Source organism: Phocoena sinus, chromosome 5 (genome assembly GCF_008692025.1).
Source record: "Phocoena sinus isolate mPhoSin1 chromosome 5, mPhoSin1.pri, whole genome shotgun sequence".
NCBI classification, from domain to species: domain Eukaryota; kingdom Metazoa; phylum Chordata; class Mammalia; order Artiodactyla; family Phocoenidae; genus Phocoena; species Phocoena sinus.
This window is the reverse complement of record NC_045767.1, coordinates 105,687,218-105,710,078: the sequence shown is the minus strand read 5'-3', so window position 1 is coordinate 105,710,078 and position 22,861 is coordinate 105,687,218. Positions and strand designations below refer to the sequence as shown.

The following is a 22,861-nucleotide window of genomic DNA, read 5'->3' as shown; positions in this document are numbered from 1 at the left end:
TGGGAGCAGCCTATGCAAAGGCTGGTATATGAGAACATGGCATATTTGTGAAATTGCAACTAGATAAGTGTTGTTGTTGACATATAGTAAGAAATGAAGTTGGAGAGGGGTAGGTGGGCCAGGTTAGGAAAGGACCTTTATGACTTTTCTAAAAAAGAGTTTAGATTTTATCTTTACGGAAGAGTGGGAAATCCCTGAAAGGGCTTTCTGCTTTTAATAAAAGTAGCATACTCTTGATATTCACAGAAAAGTGACAAATTAAGGTCCCTTAACTCCTCATTCCTACTTACCAATGATAACTACTGTTAAAGTTCCTTGTAAATTTTTCCAAAATTGTATGCCTTAATTTTTGTATTCACAAGCATCTGTGAGTGTATACATATATAACTTTAAACAAAACACACAGTTGATATATAGTAAAATGTATTGTTCTCCAACTTACTCTCATGTGGTATTTCTTGAATATTTTTCCATATCAGCACACACAAATCTATGACATTCTTTAATAACTACATAACATTCCATTGTGTAGTTATACCATAATTTTTAAATCATTCCTCTATTGGTAGACAACTAGATAGTTTTTAGATTTTTTATTTTGCATACAATGTTTCGGTGAACATGCTTGTGCATATATCTTTATATACTTGTGCAACTATACCTGTAGGTTAATTTCTTAGTAATTGAATTACTGAGTATATGTACATTTTAGATTTTTTTTTTTTTTTTTTTTTTTGCGGTACGCGGGCCTCTCACTGTTGTGGCCTCTCCCGTTGCGGAGCACAGGCTCCAGACGCGCAGGCTCAGCGGCCATGGCTCACGCTCTGTGGCATGTGGGATCTTCCCGGACTGGGGCTCGAACCAGTGTCCCCTGCATCGGCAGGCAGACTCTCAACCACTGCGCCACCAGGGAAGCCCTAGATTTTAATAAATATTAACAAATTTTCCTCAAAAAAATCATTCCAATTTAATGCACACCTGCCCAAAGTGTATGAAGTTATATTAAGGATTTTTCTGAATTTTCTGTTAGATTCTTCATCCAACAAATAATTACTGAGTACCTATTGTATACCAAGCACTGTGGGTAACAGGGAAAGTGTTCAAGGCAGGTGGGATCTCTGCTCTTATGCAGCCCAGAGTTTAAACCACAGAAAGTCTGCAGGTATTTTGTTTGGTCTCTACAGTTTTTATTATTGTTTTTTTAATTGAATTAATTTCCAGTTTTTTTTTAAACCCTGCAGCATTTTGTTTTCAAGGAACTATGAATCTCTTGTAGAGATAATGCTCTCTGAAATGCAGGTTTAAAACATAGAAGGCACCTAACTGGATGATGATGATGATATTGCTCTTTCCTGGATTGTAAGTCCTTTTAGGGCAGGGTCTATGCGTGAACTCTCTTTGTACTAAATTTTGGAAGGAACGTTAAAAGCCACATGGTCCAGCAATGCACCCTTTGTTTGAATTTCTCCAGCATGTCCAACCTGTATTTGAATACTTCAGCTTGTTGGGAAGATACCTTCTGTTCAGCACTTTCCAACTTTGTGCAGTTCTCTCTGCTTAGTAGAACAATACAATAGCCAGGTGTTCCTTTTAAAATGAAAGATCATATTACCCTTGTGCTCAAAATCTCCAGTGGCTCCTCTTACCCTTGTGCTCAAAATCTCCAGTGGCTCCTCATTTACTCAGAATAAACCGTGAAGTCCTTCGGCACCTGACTTACAAGGTCTGTGTGATGTGGCAGCTTGTTACCTCGCTGACTTCATCTCCCACTGTTCTCCTCTTGGCTTTACCATACTGGTCCCCTTGCTGTACCTTATATGTGCCATGCATACTTCTACTCTTGGGCCTCTGTCCTCATTTTTCCATTTGTGTTGAATGTTCTTCCCAAATAACTGCAATGGCTAGGTTCCTCAGTGTTACAGGGAGGCCTATGCTGCTTATCTGTTTAAAATTACACCCTGTCTTCTGCAAACCTCTTCCCCACCCATGTGCCCTATCTCTGTTCTTTTTCCCCCTACTGTTATCTTTTAACATATATTATTTACATATTACTTGTATTATCATGTGTTTTCCTTACTGGAGTATAAGCTATACAAGGGAGGAATTTTGGTCTTTTACTTACTGATGTATCCCAGACATAAGGAGTAGTGCCTGGCACACAGTTGGTCCTTAATAAACATTTCTTGAGTAAATGAATGAATTAGAGTTTGCAATCCCTGGTCAGCAGTTTGTTTTTTTATTGTTCTATTAATTTATTATACAACAGTATTATTTTATTAGAAATTACTATTAATTATATATTCTATTAATTAGATAGTAAATACATTTATAGTGCTTATATGCAAAATACTATTTTAAGCACTTAGTGCTTAATCCTGACAATAACTCAGTGAAGTAGAAACTGTTACTATCTACCTTTTAGAGACAAACTGAGGCCAAACTTGCCCAAAGTCATAGCTAGTAAAGGGAGGAACCAGGGTTCACATTTAAGCAGTCGTTTGGGTACCTGAATTTGTTCTCAATTATGACACCATGCTGCTCTTATTTGAAGGAAATTAGCCTTTATTATGTTGTGTTGCAGATCATTTTTCCCTGTTTGTAATTTTCCATCTTAGTTTTGTGGTATTTTTTGCCTTCAAAATAGTTAATACTTAAGTAGTAAAAATAATCTAGTAATATTTTTCTTTGAGGCTTTTTGTTTAATTTTTAGCAGGGCCTTCTTGACTATAAGATTTTAAAAATAAATTTACCCATTTTTTCCCTTAGTTCTGATTTGTAAGAGAAGCTTAAAGTAGTCATATACATATTTTATATCATCTTGACAGCATTGTGGAGATTTTGTTTGTAAGAGACAAGGCTAAAACCTGGAACAATGGTTAGGAACCTAGCATAGTTGGCCCTCCGTATCCGCGGTTCCACAGCTGCAGAGTCAACCAATCTTTGATTGAAAACATTTGAAAAAAGAAATTCCAGAAAGTTTCCCCAAACTTGAATTTGCCAGGAATGCTGGCAACTATTTATATATCATTTGCATTGCATTTACAACTGTTCATATACGATTTACATTTTATTAGGTGTTCTAGTAATCTAGAGATGATTTAAAGTATGTGGGAAGAGGTGCATAGGTTATAGGCAACTACTATGCTATTTTATGAGACTTGAGCGTACGTGGGTTTTGGTATCTGTGGGAATCCCCTATGGATACTGGGTAATGAGGAAGGACTATGCTAATTCAAGTAAGAAATAATTGAGAACAGGCTGTGGGGATAGACAGGAAAAGATTGATTTCAAGAAATATTTAGGTGGACACAAAGCACCAAGCTGATCTCCCTGTGCTATGCATCTGCTTCCCACTAGCTAGCTATTTTACATTTGGTAGTGTGTATATGCTTGTAATCTCTATGGCAGTTGCCTCTCGATGAGAACCAATTCTTTCTGGTTTCTTTCTTACCAAATGCATTTCATTTTTGAAAAGTAGAAATTAATTACGTGCTCCATGAGCTGAAGGAAGGGAGGTCAATTTATTTCGAAATGGTAGAATTTACATGGAAAAATTCAGCCAAAAGAAGTAAGAAATAGGTATTGTAGGGTTACATTCAAGGTCTACAGTTGGTTCTACACAGTGTTCATTTCTTTATTTTTACAGCATTCTTTTTTTTTCAGATTTTAAAAATTTTATGTTACACATAATAGAGTTATTTCAAAGTTATTGAGAACTGTTAGATGTGGTGATAAAAAATAAAAATTCTTTCCTTCAAAAGAAAAGAAAAAAAATATTTAGAAGGGAAAATATGCAGGTCTTTGTGACTGATAGCTGTGAGTCAAAGGAAGGACTTCAGGGTTTAGTCCCAAGTTTCTGGTTGTGACAGTTTGGAGAAGGAGTAATACATACTCCTTGTGGTGCCATTTATTGGTTGGATGGATGAATTGATGGAAGTCAGGTAAAACAGGAAGGAACACATTTGGAAGATAAAATGACATTCAGTTCTGGATCTGTTGAATTCAGGATGCCAAATGAAAATCTCATTCTCAGTGCTCGTTAGGCAAACTCAGTAGGCAGTTTGATAAATGACTTTAATAGTGGTTTAATAAAGTAGTAGTTTATTAAGTTACTTTAATAGTAGTTTAATAAAGAACACTGGGCTGCTAAATTTAAGGCAGTGAGGTAGATGGCAGGTAGAAGCTGTATGGGTGCATGAGCTACTCTCCTGCCGTGTTCAGAATTACATCATTGGATGCAATAGGATTGCTTGGAAAGAAATTTAAAGACTGTAAAAAGATTGGGTGTGATGTGTATGATATGGATGTGTTTGTAGCTGTATTCCTCATCACTCAGAAAAACTCAGATATTTTAAAACAAGGAAGGACTTTTGGAGGTCACCTAATTTTAGCTCTATCAGTTTATAATTTCTGAATACTTTGTTACTACTTCTGCTTGCTTTTTTCTCCTCTCCCTTTCAGTTACTTCTGTTTTCCCACTTTTGTTTTTGTTGTTGCCTTTCTCTTTTTCACTTTTGACTTCCTTTCTTTGTAGCTTAGGCCTTAAAAAGGTACTGCTTAATTGATCAGAGACATTAAAAGAGTTTTCCAGCTTCCACTGTAGGGAAGAACTCTGGGGGCAGGGCTACAGTGATAACCAAATGTAGCAGCCACAACTATCCTTGGTTTTTTGCTACTCAAAGAAATGCTTCATAGATTCCTCCTGGCGCTCCATGTCATAAACACTGCTTTTAAACTTTGCTTTAGGAACTGCAACCATGAATGAAGAAAATACAGATGGAACAAATGGATGCAGTAAAGTCCGAACTGGTACTCAGAATGAAGCAGCATTACTTGCTTTGATGGAAAAGACTGGATACAACATGGTTCAAGAAAATGGGCAAAGGAAGTTTGGTGGTCCACCTCCAGGTGTGAATTTGTTTATGTTCAAAAAATTGAATCTTTAATGTAGTCATTTACATCAGGTATATCTCCACAAGTATCCCAAACAATAGCTCTTTCCTTGTAACCGCTTTAAGATGTCAGCAATCATTTTATACTGTTGGGAGGGAAAAGAGGTAGCTTATATGGTTATGCATGTCTTTCCCTTACATTTTTTAACTCTCCTCTTGGTTTAAGAAGCAGTTGAGAAAGAAGTCAGGATTAGGTCAGTCGGGAAAGGGTACTCTAGCTATGAAAGGGGAGATCATTTGGGGAGGAATTTGAGAGTAGTGAGTAGAGGAGTGCTGTTTATACTAGATGCAAACAGGTTATTGGATATAATGTTTTGCCTTTCTACCAGTAGCCAGTACAATTTCCTTGCTCAAACCCTCCAATTAACTTTCTGTCAGACTTAAAAGAAAATCTTGGCCTCTGACTGCATTGATGGCTACCATTTTACTCCTCCCTCAAGTATGCATTTCCTATACAGACCTGCATGCTCTGGTTGTTCTAATATAACTAATATAAAAAGCACTTGCTTTTCTTTTTTCTGATATATCCTCAAGGCTCATTCCCTCATTTCATTCGGGCTTTATTTTTCTCCATAGCACTTATTACTCATTGTCTCCTTTCTCTATTGAATATAAGCTTCATGAGGGAAGGGGGCTTCTAGTTTGTTCACTCTTGTATCCCCAACACCTGTAATAGTGCATAGCATATAGAAGGCTCACAGTAAATTTGTGGCATGAATTACTGAATAGTGAACATAAATATCTTATTAGAATTTATTTGTCTGTTTATTTTTGTCTTTCAGGTTGGGAAGGTCCACCTCCACCTAGAGGCTGTGAAGTTTTTGTAGGAAAAATACCTCGTGATATGTATGAAGATGAATTAGTTCCTGTATTTGAAAGAGCTGGGAAGATATATGAATTTCGACTTATGATGGAATTTAGTGGTGAAAATCGAGGTTATGCTTTTGTGATGTATACTACAAAAGAAGAAGCCCAGTTAGCCATCAGAATTCTTAATAATTATGAGATTCGACCAGGGAAGTTTATTGGTGTGTGTGTAAGCTTGGATAATTGCAGATTATTTATTGGAGCTATTCCAAAGGAAAAGAAAAAGGAAGAAATCTTGGATGAAATGAAGAAAGTTACAGAAGGAGTTGTAGATGTCATTGTTTACCCAAGCGCAACTGATAAGACCAAAAATCGCGGTTTTGCATTTGTTGAATATGAATCTCACAGAGCTGCTGCTATGGCTAGGAGAAAACTAATTCCAGGTAAACTTACCCTTTTTCAAAGGTTATTTTTCTGTGTTAACCTTACTATACATATGGACAGACGACAGTACCTCATAGATCAATTTATGAAAATACGTAGTGCCCTTAAAGAGGAATGGAGATTGTTTAAGGAAGTAAAATAAATCAAGTGATTCCAAAAGACATGAAGCTGATCTTATGAGTCATTATTTATAATAATTTACTGATTTACTAAATGTATACATTTTAATTTAGCTGTTCATTGTTGTTTGATAAAAATACAAAGGACAGTACCTAATTCTTCTAATAAAGGTCCATCTTTGAAGTGTTTTTGTTCTTTTGACTCTTAAAATTAATTTCACCATAAGTTCTGGCTAGGTTTGCCTTAGTAAAAACTATTTTGTGAGTAGGAAACTAATGCTGACCAAATGTATCGACATGTATTTGAGTTTCTGCTTCTTTGGAGAAACAGTTTTACTTAATTTTGACTTTTGTTTTAATTGTCTTCAAATTAATTTATTCTTTTTTTACAGGAACCTTCCAACTGTGGGGCCATACCATTCAGGTAGATTGGGCTGACCCAGAGAAGGAGGTTGATGAGGAAACCATGCAGAGAGTTAAAGTTCTCTATGTACGAAATTTAATGATCTCAACTGCAGAGGAAACAATTAAAGTAGAATTCAGTAAATTCAAACCTGGTGCAGTTGAACGAGTAAAGAAACTTAGAGATTATGCTTTTGTTCACTTTTTCAACCGAGAAGATGCAGTGGCTGCTATGTCTGTTATGAATGGAAAATGCATTGATGGAGCACGTATTGAGGTAACACTGGCAAAACCTGTAATTAAAGAAAACACTGGAAGACAGCATCTTAATGGTCAGATTAGCCCCAATTCGGAAAACCTGATTGTGTTTGCTAACAAAGAAGAGAGCTACCCCAAAACTCTAGGCAAGCCACCAACTCTTGCAGCTCGTCTCAATGGCCAGCATAGCCCAGGCCCCCCTGAAATTGAAAGATGCTCTTACCCACTTTTTCCTGGAACAAAGCTTACTCCAATTAGTATGTATTCTTTAAAATCCAGTCATTTCAATTCTGCAGTAATGCATTTGGATTATTACTGCAACAAAAATAATTGGGCACCACCAGAATATTATTTATATTCAACAACAAGTCAAGATGGGAAAGTACTCTTGATATATAAAATCGTTATTCCTGCTATTGCAAATGGATCCCAGAGTTACTTCATGCCAGACAAACTCTGTACTACTCTGGAAGATGCAAAGGAACTGGCAGCCCAGTTTACATTACTTCATTTGGGTAAGTTTAAAAATACTTTAAACAATATTGTAGAATATGAAATTAGGAAGTATAGATTATAAATTCATTTCTTTTGAACTCAACATTAGTGGTAAGTATTTAGCATAAATATTACCTCAATTTTTTGAATTCATGGTAAATTTTGTTGAGACTTTTCTTTTGTATAAACTTCCTATATTTAGCTATTTAAACATTACTTACTTGGGGGGATCATTTAGTTTTGATTTACTTTAGAGTTCATGATCCTGTTTCACCAATTTACTGTTTTTGTAATGACTAATCCTCATTTGAAATGATTTCTATATAAGTTACAAGATTTGTTACTTAAACCAATTTATAAGAGTGTTACTGCATCTTTGGTGAAGTCTACACAATAATCTTTTTTTGAGGGCAGGGATAGGGAGTTGGTAAAATCAGAGGCATTTCAGATGGGTCATGTGTAGATACAACCTTATGCTCACCAATCTGGAAATCTGTCATTATTACTCATGAAAGACAAAAAGCATCATTAAGAGATGTTTATGACCATTCTCTTTAATTTCATGCTTTAAAAAAAGTAGGTTTCTCTAAAGCATTTGAGGGATAATTAAGACAAGCTTTGGGCCATATGCTAACTAAATATTTGGCATTGTGAAGGAGGAGATGTAATATCACTCTGGTATTTTCCTACTGCCTGTTACTGTGTTAACCTCTACCCTCCCCCCTCCCCCTACACCAGTTTGTCTCATTTTTTAATGCAGCTGTAGATTTTAGTTGGTTATTACTTCATGCTCAAAATAATATTTATTAGAAGAATATTGGCTTATTGAAAAGTCCAATAGAAAGAAAAGGTCTCCTACTAAGGATTATAATTGTTCTTGATTATAATTGTCAAAGCCATAGCTTAAATTGATATATAGTTGCAGAATCATGCTACTGAAGCTTATATCTATTTAAAATTGATATTCTCAAATTTGGTAAGAAAAGGAAATTGAAAAGGAAAAACATTGTCAAAAAGGAGAGTAATTTTTATACACTGTATAGACTTGCTTATCCATCATGGCCACTCCCATGGTATTATGATGAATATTTTTAGGAGATTCTGATTAGGAGGTGGAGTCAGAATTTTAGACCTGAAGGGAGGGTTCCCTACAAGAAACTTTTCAGCAGTATCCTCAATTATTAGTTCGGAATTTGGGAACTTTACAATCATCTAAGTTAATAAAGTCTTAGGTATGATTTCTATTAATTTACAAAATAGAAATACTTCCATTTTTCTTTTAATAAAGACAACTGAGTTAAAGATAAAATTAGGTGGATAGCAAATGATTAACGTTAGAGTTCTTAGAGCAAATTGGATTAAATTATTCTTTTGGAGTGGAATATTAGGCATTCAGTTGCTGAGCAAGATACTTGCGTCTGTTGTAACATGGTAATGCTGAAACATTTTATTTCTATATCCATTCATTTCCCTTACAAAGTTAACTTAAATTTCAAGATTCTTAAAACTGTTTTTAGTTTGTCAGATTTTCTATTTAAACATGGTTTACCCATCTGCTTTTTTTTTTTTTGGCGGTACGCGGGCCTCTCACTGTTGTGGCCTCTCCCGCTGCGGAGCAGAGGCTCCGGACACGCAGGCTCAGCGGCCATGGCTCACGGGCCCAGCCGCTCCGCGGCATGTGGGATCCTCCCAGACCGGGGCACGAACCCATGTCCCCTGCATCGGCAGGCGGACTCTCAACCACTGCGCCACCAGGGAAGCCCCTACCCATCTGCTTTTAATTCGATTTTTAAGATGTTTTTTACTTGAGTCATAGGGCCATAGTTAACTTCCTATTCACCTGTAGTTCCCAAAGAAAACCCCTGTTCAGTTATAGCATTTCCAACTTGATTATGTTCATTAGGGATACAGTTAGCTTCAAGAATTGAAATTCTTAGAGGGCACAGACAGTTTGCTTTAGTCATTCTATTTCATATTTTATAAACTTTATATCAAAATTGCTTATAATAAAAAAATTGACAATTTGTGTTTTATATATTTTTTCAGTTTTAGTTCATCATCAGAGGCAAAAGCTAAGATCCAAATATAAGCCAAAAATTTCAATTAAATACTAGGGCTTGTAAACACAAGGCTCGAGGCCTTGTCTACAGACAGTACCACAAAAATCCTTATTGTGATTGACTAGAAATATGAGTGAAGCTTGAGTTAAGAGGCAACTAAGCAGGAAAAGAGAGAATTCAAGGAAGTGGAAGAATCGGAGATCAGGGATCTAGGAATCTTTGATAAGAAAGCAAATAATCAGATCTTAAGAGGTCATTAAAGTAGGGGCAGGAGCTATAGACAGCCAGGAAGTTACATATTGCCACAGGGCAGGTTAAGAACAGATTGAATATTGTTGGCAGTGTTCGGGCTTACCTTTTTCTTCTGTTAATATTGGATCCTCTGGGCTTTAAAGAGCTGATGCCTTTTTATGTGCAGTTTCCTTTAGATAAAGGTTGTAGGGTTTTGCTGGATGGCTCAGGGTTGAGATCATTTGGTGGTAGTGATGTGTTTTTAGAGGGGAAGGGATACTCTGTTACTGATATATCCTGCATGTTTCAAGCATTGGATTGTTTTGAGATCTTGAGAGGTTGCTACTGGTTCCTAGAGTCCCTTAAATGCACTTCCATTAGATCATCCTTTGCCTCTGTTTTCTTGAAGAATTTGAATCTAATTTTCTAGATAGTGAATTTAACTGCTATTTTAAGATGTTTTCTTTGGGTGTAGTATTTTTTTTTTTTAATTTGCTTTGACACTCTTCTGTTACCCTTTCAGTTTTGATGCTATTTTGAGCATTACTATCAAATCTTACCTTAATGATCTTTTGCTATTATATGTGATATAAACAGTCATTTACATTTTTATTTCAGAGGTCTTTAAGAATGTGCTTTTACTATCCACATTGTTTTGGCATTACCACGCCCATTTTTCAAGTCTGAAAAATAAAAGAGAAAAAAATTAGACTTTATTTAGTTAAATGACGATCATTGGTGTTGAGGAAAATAGAAGTTTTTTCCAGGTGAGAGCAGGCATCTATATAAGTACTAAAGCCACAGTACTTCTGGTGACCATTTAGTGCTCTTACCTAGAATCCCAAATGTTCTCATTGCATAGTACCTTAAAATAAATTTTTAAAATATTTTGGGTTTTTTTTTGGTTCCATTTATAGCGAGCTTTATTTTAAGCAAAATATTTTAAGAAAAGCTGAAAACTAGGGTTAATGCCAAAATTAACCCCCCCCACACACCTTTTTTTACTTCAAAGATAGAGACTGTCTCCATCTCCAAAATGTCAGAGAATAACCTCCCTAACCTCACTGGGAACTAAGCACCCAACCAGTAGGGTAAGAAATTATCTATCGCCTGGTTATATTAGGAAGCTGTAATAAATAGGATACTTACTGGGTTTAATGGGTAGAGTACAGACTTGGGGGCTAGGTGATAGGTTCTATACTAAATATTTGATGTATGGAAACATCTTAGGTCATTCAGTATCACATCTTTTTAAATAAGCATTTTCTATCTCATAATTTTGTATCTGTTTAATAATGGATCAGACTATCAGTGTGAATAATCCTGCTTTTGCTAAAACTTTGCCTCTGTTTCGAATCTGGGCCTTCTAATATTGCCACTGCTTTCCCCTGGAGGATTCTTCACCATCTAGGAGATCAAAATCAAGGAGATAAAGGAAAGTCTTAGTTTTGAAGAAGAAAGTCTTGGAAAATATTTAGTGGAAGGAGTCAGGTAGCCTCAGTGTGTGTTCATAATTCATTTTATTGAATAATTTATTAACAAATAACTGTAGGCAAGGCATTTCTTGTCTCATTTCTGTGTTTGTGTAATCCTGATGCAAGTGGTAGTTTTTTACTTGAATGACCAGCTAAAACTTTTAAAACAGAGGTGAAGAACCTCTGTCACAAACGAGCTTGTGCCATTGATTTAATTTCATCTGACTTTTGTACTGTTGTTTTGGCCATGACTGATAAAATTTAATGAAAGCACAAATCTGTTTTGAATGCCTCTCATGTGTTAATTGTACTTTCCTAAGTGATCTGGAGCTAAAGATAAATAAAACATTGTTTTGGCTCCTAAGGAGTCACAGTCTGCTGACGAAGGCAGAGACACAAACTCTAAGCATAGGTTATTTGGGGAGTACAGAGGAAGGGGACGCCTCCCACCTGATCTTGGTTGTAAATCTTGAGGAGAGTTTATGGGCAGAAAGGGGCACAATATGAGCAAACACCTATTAGAAAAACAGCGTGATGGTAACTTAATGGCACACATTTCTGTATAGCATTTTCTTTGTTGATTTCAGTGAGATTTTAAGAATTAGAAATTGAGAAGATGTGGACTTTTAGTTAACTGAAATTTTATCAGTCCTGCTTTTTGAGACTTTGAAGATTTTTTTTTTTTTTTTTAGTACAACTGTGTTGACTGTGCTTGCTTCTTCTCTAAGTAATTTTTTTCTTAGATGAATCCATTCTGATTTGTGTGGACCATTTTATATGTGAATATTCATCTTTTTCATATCTTCTGTACTTTCTTCAGTATTCATTTTGTGTCTGACTTGCATATTGCTTCTCATATTTTGACTTAGTAATAACAAACATCATCAGAAACTTTAATTTTTTTCTCATCATTGAGTGCTAAAATATTTAATATATATATTCTAAGCATGATAGCCATTGTGTTTGCTATCTCTTTAATATCATTTAAAGATTAGGGGATTAGGTTTTGATTTCTGTTATCACTTATAAGTTGGTTGAAAGTTATTGAAATAGAAGACACAGCAGGATGAAGGTATACTATTCTGAGAAGCTTTAATCTGAAAAATAACTGGTGCTTTTTTCTTATGAGCTATCATTATTTACAGATTGATGGGCAGAAATGAAAAAATAAAATTTTGATTTAAAAAATTTGCCAATAAATTGCTTTGAAACAAAGAGAAACCTTCTCTAGTTTTTTTTAAATTTAAGAAATAATTTTAGAAGACACTTAAGCTAAGTATAATATAATGGTTATATTATAGTGAAATTTTATTATAAATAATTAGAAGAAAAATAATACTTTTAGAAAGTTATTCTTTTCTTTCCAGTTTTAATTATAGATCTAACTTTTATACTATTTCACACTTACATTTTAAAGAACAAAAATAATTTGCTGAATTTGCTTTAAAATTCACCTAGTTATGTAGGATGAGCACCAGCATTTTATACACTGATTTGTTTTCATATGACCAAGTGGTGAGATGAAAATTCCATTAACTCAACTATGTTTCTTTGACCCTCTGAGAGGGCCCAGTGTTCATGAAAATGTGTTTCTATTCCTCTTGAAACTTACAGTTTTTTTTCCTGAAAGATCATCATCTGGTATTACTCATAATTCTTGTCTTACTAACACTTGTATTAACAGACAATTGTTACGGAGTTGCTGCTGTGAGAGGAGAAGCTTAACAGAGTAATGAGTAGTCAAGTAAAAGTAAAAGAAGCTGTAGTCTCAGCTGCCAACAAATTGTAACCTTGAAATGGGCAATGAATCATTTACTCTGTGGACCTCAGTGCCTTCATCTCTAAAGTATCAGGGTTTTACTTGGTGACCTCTAAGGACATTTTTATCCCCCAAATTATGGTTTTGTTTAAAATATGACAAAAATTATATGAAGTACCAAAAATAATACTTGAGTTTTTTGTGTGTGTGTACTGAGATAGATATTTGAATTAAAAATAGTTTAAAATCAAGAGCTACTTTTGTAGGAATTAACTCTTCTCAGTTTAATATTCCTTTCTTCATATATAATAATTCAAAGCTTATATTTGTCCACTTCATAGCAGAACAACTAGATAAAAAAAATGAGTCAGTTACCTGTTTCATTTTCATGATGACAAGTAATTACTTTTTATTTCTTTCCCTGGATTTGTCAATTATAATCAAAACCAAGATATTATAAACAACCTAATTACTTAAGAGTTTGGTAATTAGTTTTCTTTTTGTAACAGAAAATCTAGGAAAATAATGATGTATATTAAAACATATCATGTGACCAGTATTTGTTCCATAGTTATGTTATTAACTGATGAATGTGATCATGTGATTTCATTTACTTTATACATTTATTTAGTCATGCTTGATCCTCTGTCCTACAGTTTCTTAGTATCTTTGGTTAATACGTTCCTAAAATATTTGTTCTAATACACTAGCTTTAATAGTAGCTACAGCTGTTTAATTTATAAATGTAATGTATGATATTTTTATTTAATATTTTAAAAAATCATGGTTTGTAAACTTTTGCCTATTGTATCAAAGGCCCCACAATAAATTTTGCATGTGCATTCTTAGATGTCAGCAGCAATTCATAATTTTGCCACATGATGTCCCCTAAAATATTTTTCAGTGTGGCTTTAAAAGGAATTTCAATGTTGTATTGATTTTTCTCTCCTCTAAGGCTTACTTATTTTGGAGGGGTTTAGAATAGTGAAAATCTATGTAGAAGTTGCACTATCATGCCTTTATTTCTGTTTCCTGTTTAATATTTAGTAGACAGTAATTGCTTGTGCTATAGAATGAATGGACTAGTGAATGGAGATGGAAAATGTTTTGGAAAAACGGTTTTACTGTGATGAATTTATTCAGGTGATCATCTGTGCTTTTAACCATTTTAAGATTATTCAATGTGAGTTGCTTCCAGGCCTTTTGGTTAAGATTAAATTAATCTTAACTATTGTTAATCTTAAGTATGGTTAAGTATCTACTTTTATTAGTAAATTCAGATATATTATCTATCCTAGAGCAATTCATCCTCTATCCTAGAAGGATACATCCTCTATCTAAGATCTGATAGTGCGTTACCTCTAAGAGAAGTGCACGTCCCTCTGGAGATTCAAAACAAAAGCAAACAAAATTTAAAAAAAAACTCTAAATAGAATCTCTAAATTGCCAAAATGTTAATAACAACTTGGATATTCTTGCCCTTAAATTTGTAATATTTGGTTAAAGATCTATTAGTTACATGTGGGCCATTCCTTACAGCAAGTGACATTTGAGCTGTAAAAATGGCCTGTATATTGATTTTTATATATATATAATAATTAACATTTTAAGAAAATGGTTTATTTGGCTAGCTGTATACCTTCCTGCATTGCTTTTACTAAATATAATCTTACATACCACCCTGATAATGATTTCTACTATAAATGTATTTATAATTTTATGTTAAAAAGCATATAGGAATGCAGTCATTAGAAAACATGTCTGTTGTAATTGTATTGCCTGAAAATTTGATGAGTATATTCTGAACTCCCTCATTTCTTACATGTTTAAACAGTATAGCTTGATTTTTATACACAGATTAATCAAGAATAAACGTGAATAAACATTGTAAACTAGGATGTACAACTCCAGCTTCTTTTATACAGTAGTTATGTTGACCTTCACTTTTTCCTTTGCATATTTGATTTCCTTTCATTATATTTTCTAAGGATGTTATTTCTAGAGATATTTCACGCTTTTTTTTGTAATCCTGTTTTATAGGTGGATTGTTGTAAGACTACAAGCCCATGAAATTAATTTTTTTCTTGTTACCTTTGTTTCAACATACATGTTCCAGTCTTGCTTGTTTACTGGCCAGATTAGGGGGTAAACAGATTTACAGCAGATGTGCCATATGTGTCTGTGGCTTTTTTTTCTTCTGCTGCTATGTCATTTTTGGTCCAAAGGTGACCAAATATGTAGTTATAGATTTGTGAAAGTACAATTTCCCCCCACTATCCAAGTTAGAGCATTCCTGTGAAACGTTTTGTAGGCTGAAATGGCAATAAAGCGAAGAAGCAGTTACCTTAGGACACATCTTGCTAACAGATGGACAAAGTAAATCAAGGTAAAGCACAAATGCTCACAGACACAGTTCAAAGCTATGATGGCTTGATGCTGAGGCGCTGATGTAATTGTGGGGGAAGGATCTTGGCCATGCCAGTCTGGATGTTCAGGCTGCATGCTGCCTTTATAACGAAATTGCTACAAAACAAACCCTGAACGCTAGTTTTGCGTTTTGCCTTTTTTCATAGAAGGGAAAATCCTCTTTGGATTTCTTTAAGTTAGCAAAAACAGATACTAATGTATGGTGTAAAGTGAACTTTTGAAAAGTGAGGGATACCTGTATTGGATAATTTGGGGTACAGAATTTAAAAGGTTCCAAGTGAGCCATTATGATTCTTTGAAAAACAGGTTTAAAATTGTATTCTGCACTATAAAGTTATAATTTTTACCAAAAGCAAAATAATTCAAACAGAGAAATGTTTACTCATTTAAATGTCTCACTTGTGTGTATTAGGTGTCTACATATATTTCTTTGAGAGATCACAAATCAAGTTTCCTTGAGGGATTCCTAGGTGTAAAATTTAGATATATCAAGTGTAGGAATAATGAAGATATCAAATCATTGGAAAGTTAATTTCTTTTCTCTTAAGAACTAGAGGGAAAGAGGAGATACTGAGCAAAAATAGGATTACTTACCCTGTGAAAGCACTTTTTTGGCTTCTGAGGGGGATTTACAAATATGATGAGATAGCTGTGTTTGTTTTTCCTTCTTTATTTCTTTAAGTCTATGATTTACTGACTTAAGATTTTTAAGTGCTTGTATTGAAATGCGTCTAGGATATCTGTGACTCTCTAGGATATCTGCTCTTTTTTACAATCATCTATTTCTCATTTATGCACCAGTGTCTTTTTTAAACCTCACTTTTCCTGATTTTAAAAAATATTTGCACTTTATTTACTTGCTTATTTATTTATTGTGGTTTATGCCACAAGCAGGGAGTGGCAGGTTACTGAACATGACTTGGGAAGGAGGATGAACAGCCTTTTTCCATCAATCGTCTTAGGCTTTGGCAAGTAGACTGATGTCAGCCAGTCTTTGATTTAAATTGGTAAATAAGGCAAATTTCATTGCCTTGAGATTTTATCTGAATTTTTAGGCAGTAATGATTATTTTCAGTTCTTTTAGTCTGATGTTCTATTTTTAAAGTTTTTATATGAGAAAATTTTCTATAGTCAACTAGCAAATATTTATGTTTACATATGAGGTATGAATAAATTGAAACTAAATAATTCAAATGTTGCCTCATTTATTTAATTATATTTATCCTGGGATGCTCTTTAAATATGTAGTTCATTAATTCAGGGAATTTACATACATTCTAAAGCCCTATTATAAAATCCAGGTTAGGAGAAAGATTGAAAGATGTTCAACTTCCCCTCAGCTCAGTTTCTTTTTGGGGAGAGATAGCATTGTCTCATATTGATGGGGCAGGCTGACCTAAGCAGAATATTAATCTTACCTTTCTCTTTTTTTTTTTTTACTTGTGATGGGCTATCCACTGTAGTCCCTGCTTCACTCCCCGAAAGATATGAGGTGGCTTATTAAAAATAAATAAAATACGAAAAGATTCAAATCTTACATTGAAGGAATTGAGGCAATGGGAAATTATGAGTAGGAAAATAAAGCCAAGCAAAACTAAACAATATATTGTTTAGGGATGAAGGAATATATGACAGAACTATAAAGGAAAGCAAGAGAATGGTTAACACTTAAAAATTAGGATCATGATTACTTTAAGGACTAAAAGGAGAAGTTGGAAAGGATATAAGAGAGACTTCTAAGGTATTGATAATCTTCTGTTTCTACACCTGAGTGGTGAGTGCATATTTTTATTTTTAAAATTATGTTGACTGTACATCTATATTTTATACATTCCTCTGTTTGTATAACATACTTTTATAATTAAAAAAATAAGGTGACAAAGAATGAAAGTCAGCCAACCAACCAATAGTAAAAACCTGAATCATTTTGTCAAAACCACAATGAGTCATTCTACTCTAGAGACTGTCAGATTAACATACATACCCTGGAAACAATATGGGTTTGAATTGTGCTGGTCTACTTATATGTGGAGTTTTTTGAGTAGTAAATGCTACAGTACTACGAGATCCAAGGTTGGTTGAATCTGCAGATGCGGCGGGCTGACTATAAGTTATATGCGAACTTTCAACTGCTCAGAGGCTCAGCACCCAATCTCTGCATTGTTCAAGGGTCAACTGTAACTCAAGGCAAAATTGGAAAGTTATGTAGTATTCAGACCAAATAATTTTATTCTGCTCAGCCTATATCTGGAATGTTTTGTTTGCTTTTGGGCACCAGCATTTAATTAAACATTGGCAACTAAGGAAGACTTAGAAACTCTGTAATAAGAAGTTGGGACAGTGAACAACTGAAGTATGTAGATCTGTTTAGTCTGTAAATATTAATGCAGTATTTATGGGGGAATATGATTGCTGTCTTCAACAGCTTGAAGAGCTGTCACATAGAAGAGAGACTTCAATATGAAGCTCCAGGGGTTGGAATTAAGTCTAATAGAGGAAATTTTCAAGGAGGTAGATTATGATTGAATATAATGCAGAACCATGTAAGCTTTTAAACTACTAAAAGCTCTGTACAAAAGGAAAAAAAACTTTACTTTTTTTAACATTTATTTTAAAATTTAAATTTTTTATTGAACTATAGTTGACTTACAATATTAGTTTCAGGTGTACAGCATAGTAATCTGATATTTTTATAGATTATACTCCATGCTAAACTGTTACAAAATGCTACTATATTCCCTGTACTATACATTACACTTTTCTAAACTTATTTGTTTTACACCTAGTAGTTTGCGCCTCTTAAACCTGTTTACATTGTTAAGTAAATGTATGGAGGCAAAGCAAGATTCTTTACTAGACTATTTTAACTCAGAATTATCTACTTTAACACCACGTGGAGTGTATTAGCCTTGCTATTTTGATGTCCTCTGAAAAATTTGCCCTTTTTCACACTTCAATTTAAGAAAGTTTATTTTTAGAATCTTTATTCTTATCATATGTTTTTGTTGTTATTGTTTTGTTTTTATTCAGTTTTTGTTATTATTCAGTCCTGTAGGCTTAATTATTTTCATTTTCAGTTTATTAGCTGGCTGATGGTTAATCCTTGTTAATATATATGTTCATGCAACAAATATGTATTGAACACTGTGCTTTATATGAAGTCCTGAGGATCACTGTAGTGAATCAGACACAGTTGCTGCCTTCATAGAGTTTACATTGTATTGAAGGAGACAGTTATTCAGTTACAGTTCTGATAAAACACTCTAAAGAAGTATGGGGTGTTATGAGAAAATATAATTGCATGACCTGACCTAATCTGAGATGAGAGGGTCAGGAAATAGTACATTGCATTTTAGAAAGAATTACAGCAAAAGGAAGTTCAGTACTTTAAATTTAGTATAGCATACAGGCCACATTGAATAAAAGAGCATGGCATTCAGAGCCAGATTTCCTGGATTCACATCCCAGCTTCATTACCTACTTGGAAAAGTTACTTTAACCTGTCAATACTTCAGTTTCCTCATCTGAATGTTAACAGTATTTATCTCATAGGGTAATTATATATATTAAATGAGTTAAAATTGTAAAGGGCCTACAGCAGTACCTTTTATATTCAAATATGCTATATAAGTATCGAAGAATAATACTCAGAAAACAAATCCAAGACAACAGATTTTTCCAGTTATTTATAATAATGAATTTTATTAGTAATAATAATAGTTAAGATTCTTTGAGCACTTAACTGTATGTTAGGTACTGTGCTTAATGCCTTTACATGATACTGCATTATTCTGTCAATTCTTTGAGGTACTATAGATATTATTTTAATGTCTTCACTTTCTTTTTTCTAACAAATGAAGAAACCAAGGCTTCAGTAGATTGAATAATTTGCCCAGGATCCCCCAGTTGGCTAAGAGGCTGTGCTCTTAACTGCTATTCTTTGTTAACTTCACATGATCCCAGTGAAAAACTGACCTTGTCTAATGTTAAACTTTTGATAACAGGCTGTGAACTCATGGAATATTATTGGCAAGTTATTCTTCTAAAACTTAAAATATAGTGTAATGGGCTTTTGTGTCATACTTTATCTCCTTTTCAGAGACAATTTTATCTCCACTAGTCCAACAAACCCATATACCAGACCACTCCATGTAGTGTGGACCTAGGACATCTGTCTGAATCCTGGAAGAATCATTCTGAGCTATAAAGATTTTGTGAACATAGCTTGTTTACATTGTAGCTTTGAGATTTTTAAATTTAGGATAAGCATTGCCAGCTGATGGTATATGTGTCAAGGTGGCAGAAGATATGTGTTTTTTCCCCTCCATTAGATGCTAGACAGAATTTCAAATAGGCAAAGTTTGTCTACGTCTATTTCATGGTCTCTTGTTGCTTGGTATTCTCATTTTGCTTTTTGATTATACTCCAAACGTCTCATTTTGTAATTCAGCAACATAATTTATCGCTCCAGTTAGGTCTGATTATTCTTTTTCATCATTATTTCCTTGCTCAGGAACCTACAGTGGCTTGCCATTGTAATGTAATAAAGTCCTCTGAACTCCACATTCTCCTGTTCAGGATGCTCTGTTGTTTGGCCCCATCTTACCTAACCATAGATAATACCTCTTGCTTTGATTATCTGAACTTGCCATGCTCATTGGTGTTTCCAAACTTTTCCTAGTGCTGCTTACTCTGCTTGGAATATTATTCTACTTTTATCTACTTTATCTGTTATACAAAGCTTTTCTTGGACATTGTAACTGAGAATGATTTGTTCTTTATAATATTACTCAACAGTTTAGTAATTTTTATATTACTGTTTATTTACTATTATAAAGTTTTGATCCATTAGGATTATAAAGCCAGGGGACTTTGTACATATATTTTTTTAAATTGTTGTTATTATGTCCTTCATTTATTATAGGTCAGTACTATCTCCTCCTTTAATACTCAGCACGTGGTGCTTTTCAAATAATTGAAAGTGATCTACATTCTGTAAGATTAAAAGATAAAATTCCGAGGAAAGATAAAGTTTGGCTGTGCTTTGAGCAGAAAGAAGAAAGGATTAAAAAAGAAATATCTGAGATATAGAGTTGGTAGGTGCAGACACACAGTCAGATTATGAATGGTGCTTAACAGGATGATATATATTTATATTTCACTGAAGTAGAAATGAACAGTAAATAATTTTTAGAAGGCTGATAAAGTGTTTTAAAATAGTGAAACCTTTGAAATATAGACTGAGTCGTGGGTTATTTTATATTGAATATATAGATATGTATTGTGTGTGTCTGTATGTATATATATGAATGAAATTTGGATATTGGAAGAACAGGAGAGTATGGTTGTAGTAGTTGATTTTAAATTATCTGAGAAAAACTTCATGTTTTTATCTCTGTCAACAAAATGTAGTGTAGAATATAATGGATTGTATTACGTACAATATTATTATTATTTTAATGAACATTATGATAGCTTCTGTAATCTACAGTTCTATTTAGTGCCATTTGTTAGGACTTCACAAGTGGAAAATAATTGGCAATAGCTTATTGTGTATTATTTCTAAACTTAGTTTATATTAGCATTGCATTTCTTCATTCTTCTACACAGGTATAGACCTAGGTGATGGAGTTGTTTCAGTTTAGTTTCCTAAAGGCAGGAAAAGCCCTGAAAATTCAGGATGCTAATATAGCAGTCTTATTTGGGATATACTGGAATCCTGTGCATTTAGTCATTTTCTATTTTCAGAAGAAGAAATAGCAGTATGATACATCCGAGAGTCTGAAAAACAGCTTTTCATCTTCATACCATTTACTATAAAATGTATATGGAAATCTTCTTCAAACTGAAACCAGTAAAATCTTCAAAGATACAGAATATACTTGTAACATTTAGTTTTAAGTGACTTTTAAAACTTTTCATCACATCTTTACAGAACAAGTCATAGTTCTACAGTGTCATGTCTTTATGAGTATAATGAAAATTAGAATCCTAATTAGTGGAAATTATACATAGTTTATCATTCTTTTGGCTCTTATTCCTACATAGCAGAAGAGTAAAATAACATATCCAATGATTTCAGTTTTCAGAAAACAAGATCCTGTCTCTGACCTTTGAAGTTTAATGTATCCTATTCTTATTCTTGACTTTCAATATACCTTTTCTTTTCCTGGCCTCTTTCTGTATCTTGATTACTGAATAATCTCATTCAAAATAATTTATCGGAATATATGTCTTTTTTTAAAGGAACAACACTAATAAATGGCAGATTAAACTGGACTGTAGCACCAGTAGTAACCTTGTGTTTGATATTAAACTGAGGTTCTGCTGATAGGTTTTCACCATCTCTTCTGTATATTTATTAACAGAAATGTAATTGTCCTATATCAGTAATTGAAATCCCAGCATTTTTTTCCTGTTGAACTTGATTTCATTCAACTTAAAGATTAACAGAAAACTAATTCTTAAAACTCCAGGTCCAGGTGGTAGTCTGTGAAGGCATTTTGGAAGGAAGACTTGTTCCATATTTAATAGTAATTCCATTTAGCATCTCTACTGAAAATCAATCACCATTACAGTTTTTTAAAGTTACTTTGAATCATTTTTCTTTTATATCTTATTCTGTATTGATAGTAACTTTATTAAGTGGTTTAATTTTTTATAATTATAAATGATCAACTTCTCATGTGTATGTTCTTTTTTTTTATTTTATTTTATTTTTTTTAAACATCTTTATTGGGGTATAATTGCTTTACAATGGTGTGTTAGTTTCTGCTTTATAACAAAGTGAATCAGCTATACATATACATCTGTTCCCATATGTCTTCCCTCTTGCGTCTATGTGTATGTTCTAATTCCTCTTTTTTTATAACTTATTACATTACATACAAACAGAAGAGTGCACAATTCATAACTGAAAGCTTTGTGAATTGCCACAGAGGGACCACATCAGTGTAACCACTAGGTGAAGACATAAAATATCAATCAATACCCTAGAGGCCTCCTTTGTACCCCCACTCAGATACTACTCTCTCTGTTCCCAAGGAAACCAGTCTTCTGACTACTTCTGTTGTTGAAATTTGTACAAAATTTTGTAAACTTTTGTCTGGCTTATTTTGACATTATGTTTATGAGATTGGCCCATGTTGTTACATGTAGCAGTACTGTTCATTCACTCTCATCAATGTAAGGATTCAATCGAAATCATAGAATTTATTTGCTGTTTCTGTTGTTAGAAATTTGAGTGCTTTCAGTTTGGGCTGTTTGAGATAATGATGCTGTGAAGATTCTTGTACATGGTGTTCTTGCATGTATTTCTGTTGAATACATAGGAGTGAAAGTGGTAGGTCATGGTTTTAAAACTTGAGTAGATAATGCCAAACAGTTTTCCAAAGTGATTATACCAATTTACACTTTATTAGCAGCACATGGG

The 22,861-nt window shown here is 33.8% G+C and overlaps 1 protein-coding gene across 1 annotated transcript in view; it reads left to right on the top strand.

Moving 5' to 3' along the window:
• RBM46 (RNA binding motif protein 46) overlaps nucleotides 1–22,861 on the top strand; it is a 43,879-nt gene that overhangs the window by 6,967 nt on the left and 14,051 nt on the right. The window contains exons 2-4 of the mRNA XM_032632984.1: nucleotides 4,747–4,908; nucleotides 5,735–6,202; nucleotides 6,715–7,497. Of these exons, the coding sequence (XP_032488875.1) occupies nucleotides 4,758–4,908; nucleotides 5,735–6,202; nucleotides 6,715–7,497 (1,402 nt within the window). The 5' untranslated portion in view covers nucleotides 4,747–4,757. The remainder of the gene's footprint in view (nucleotides 1–4,746; nucleotides 4,909–5,734; nucleotides 6,203–6,714; nucleotides 7,498–22,861) is intronic.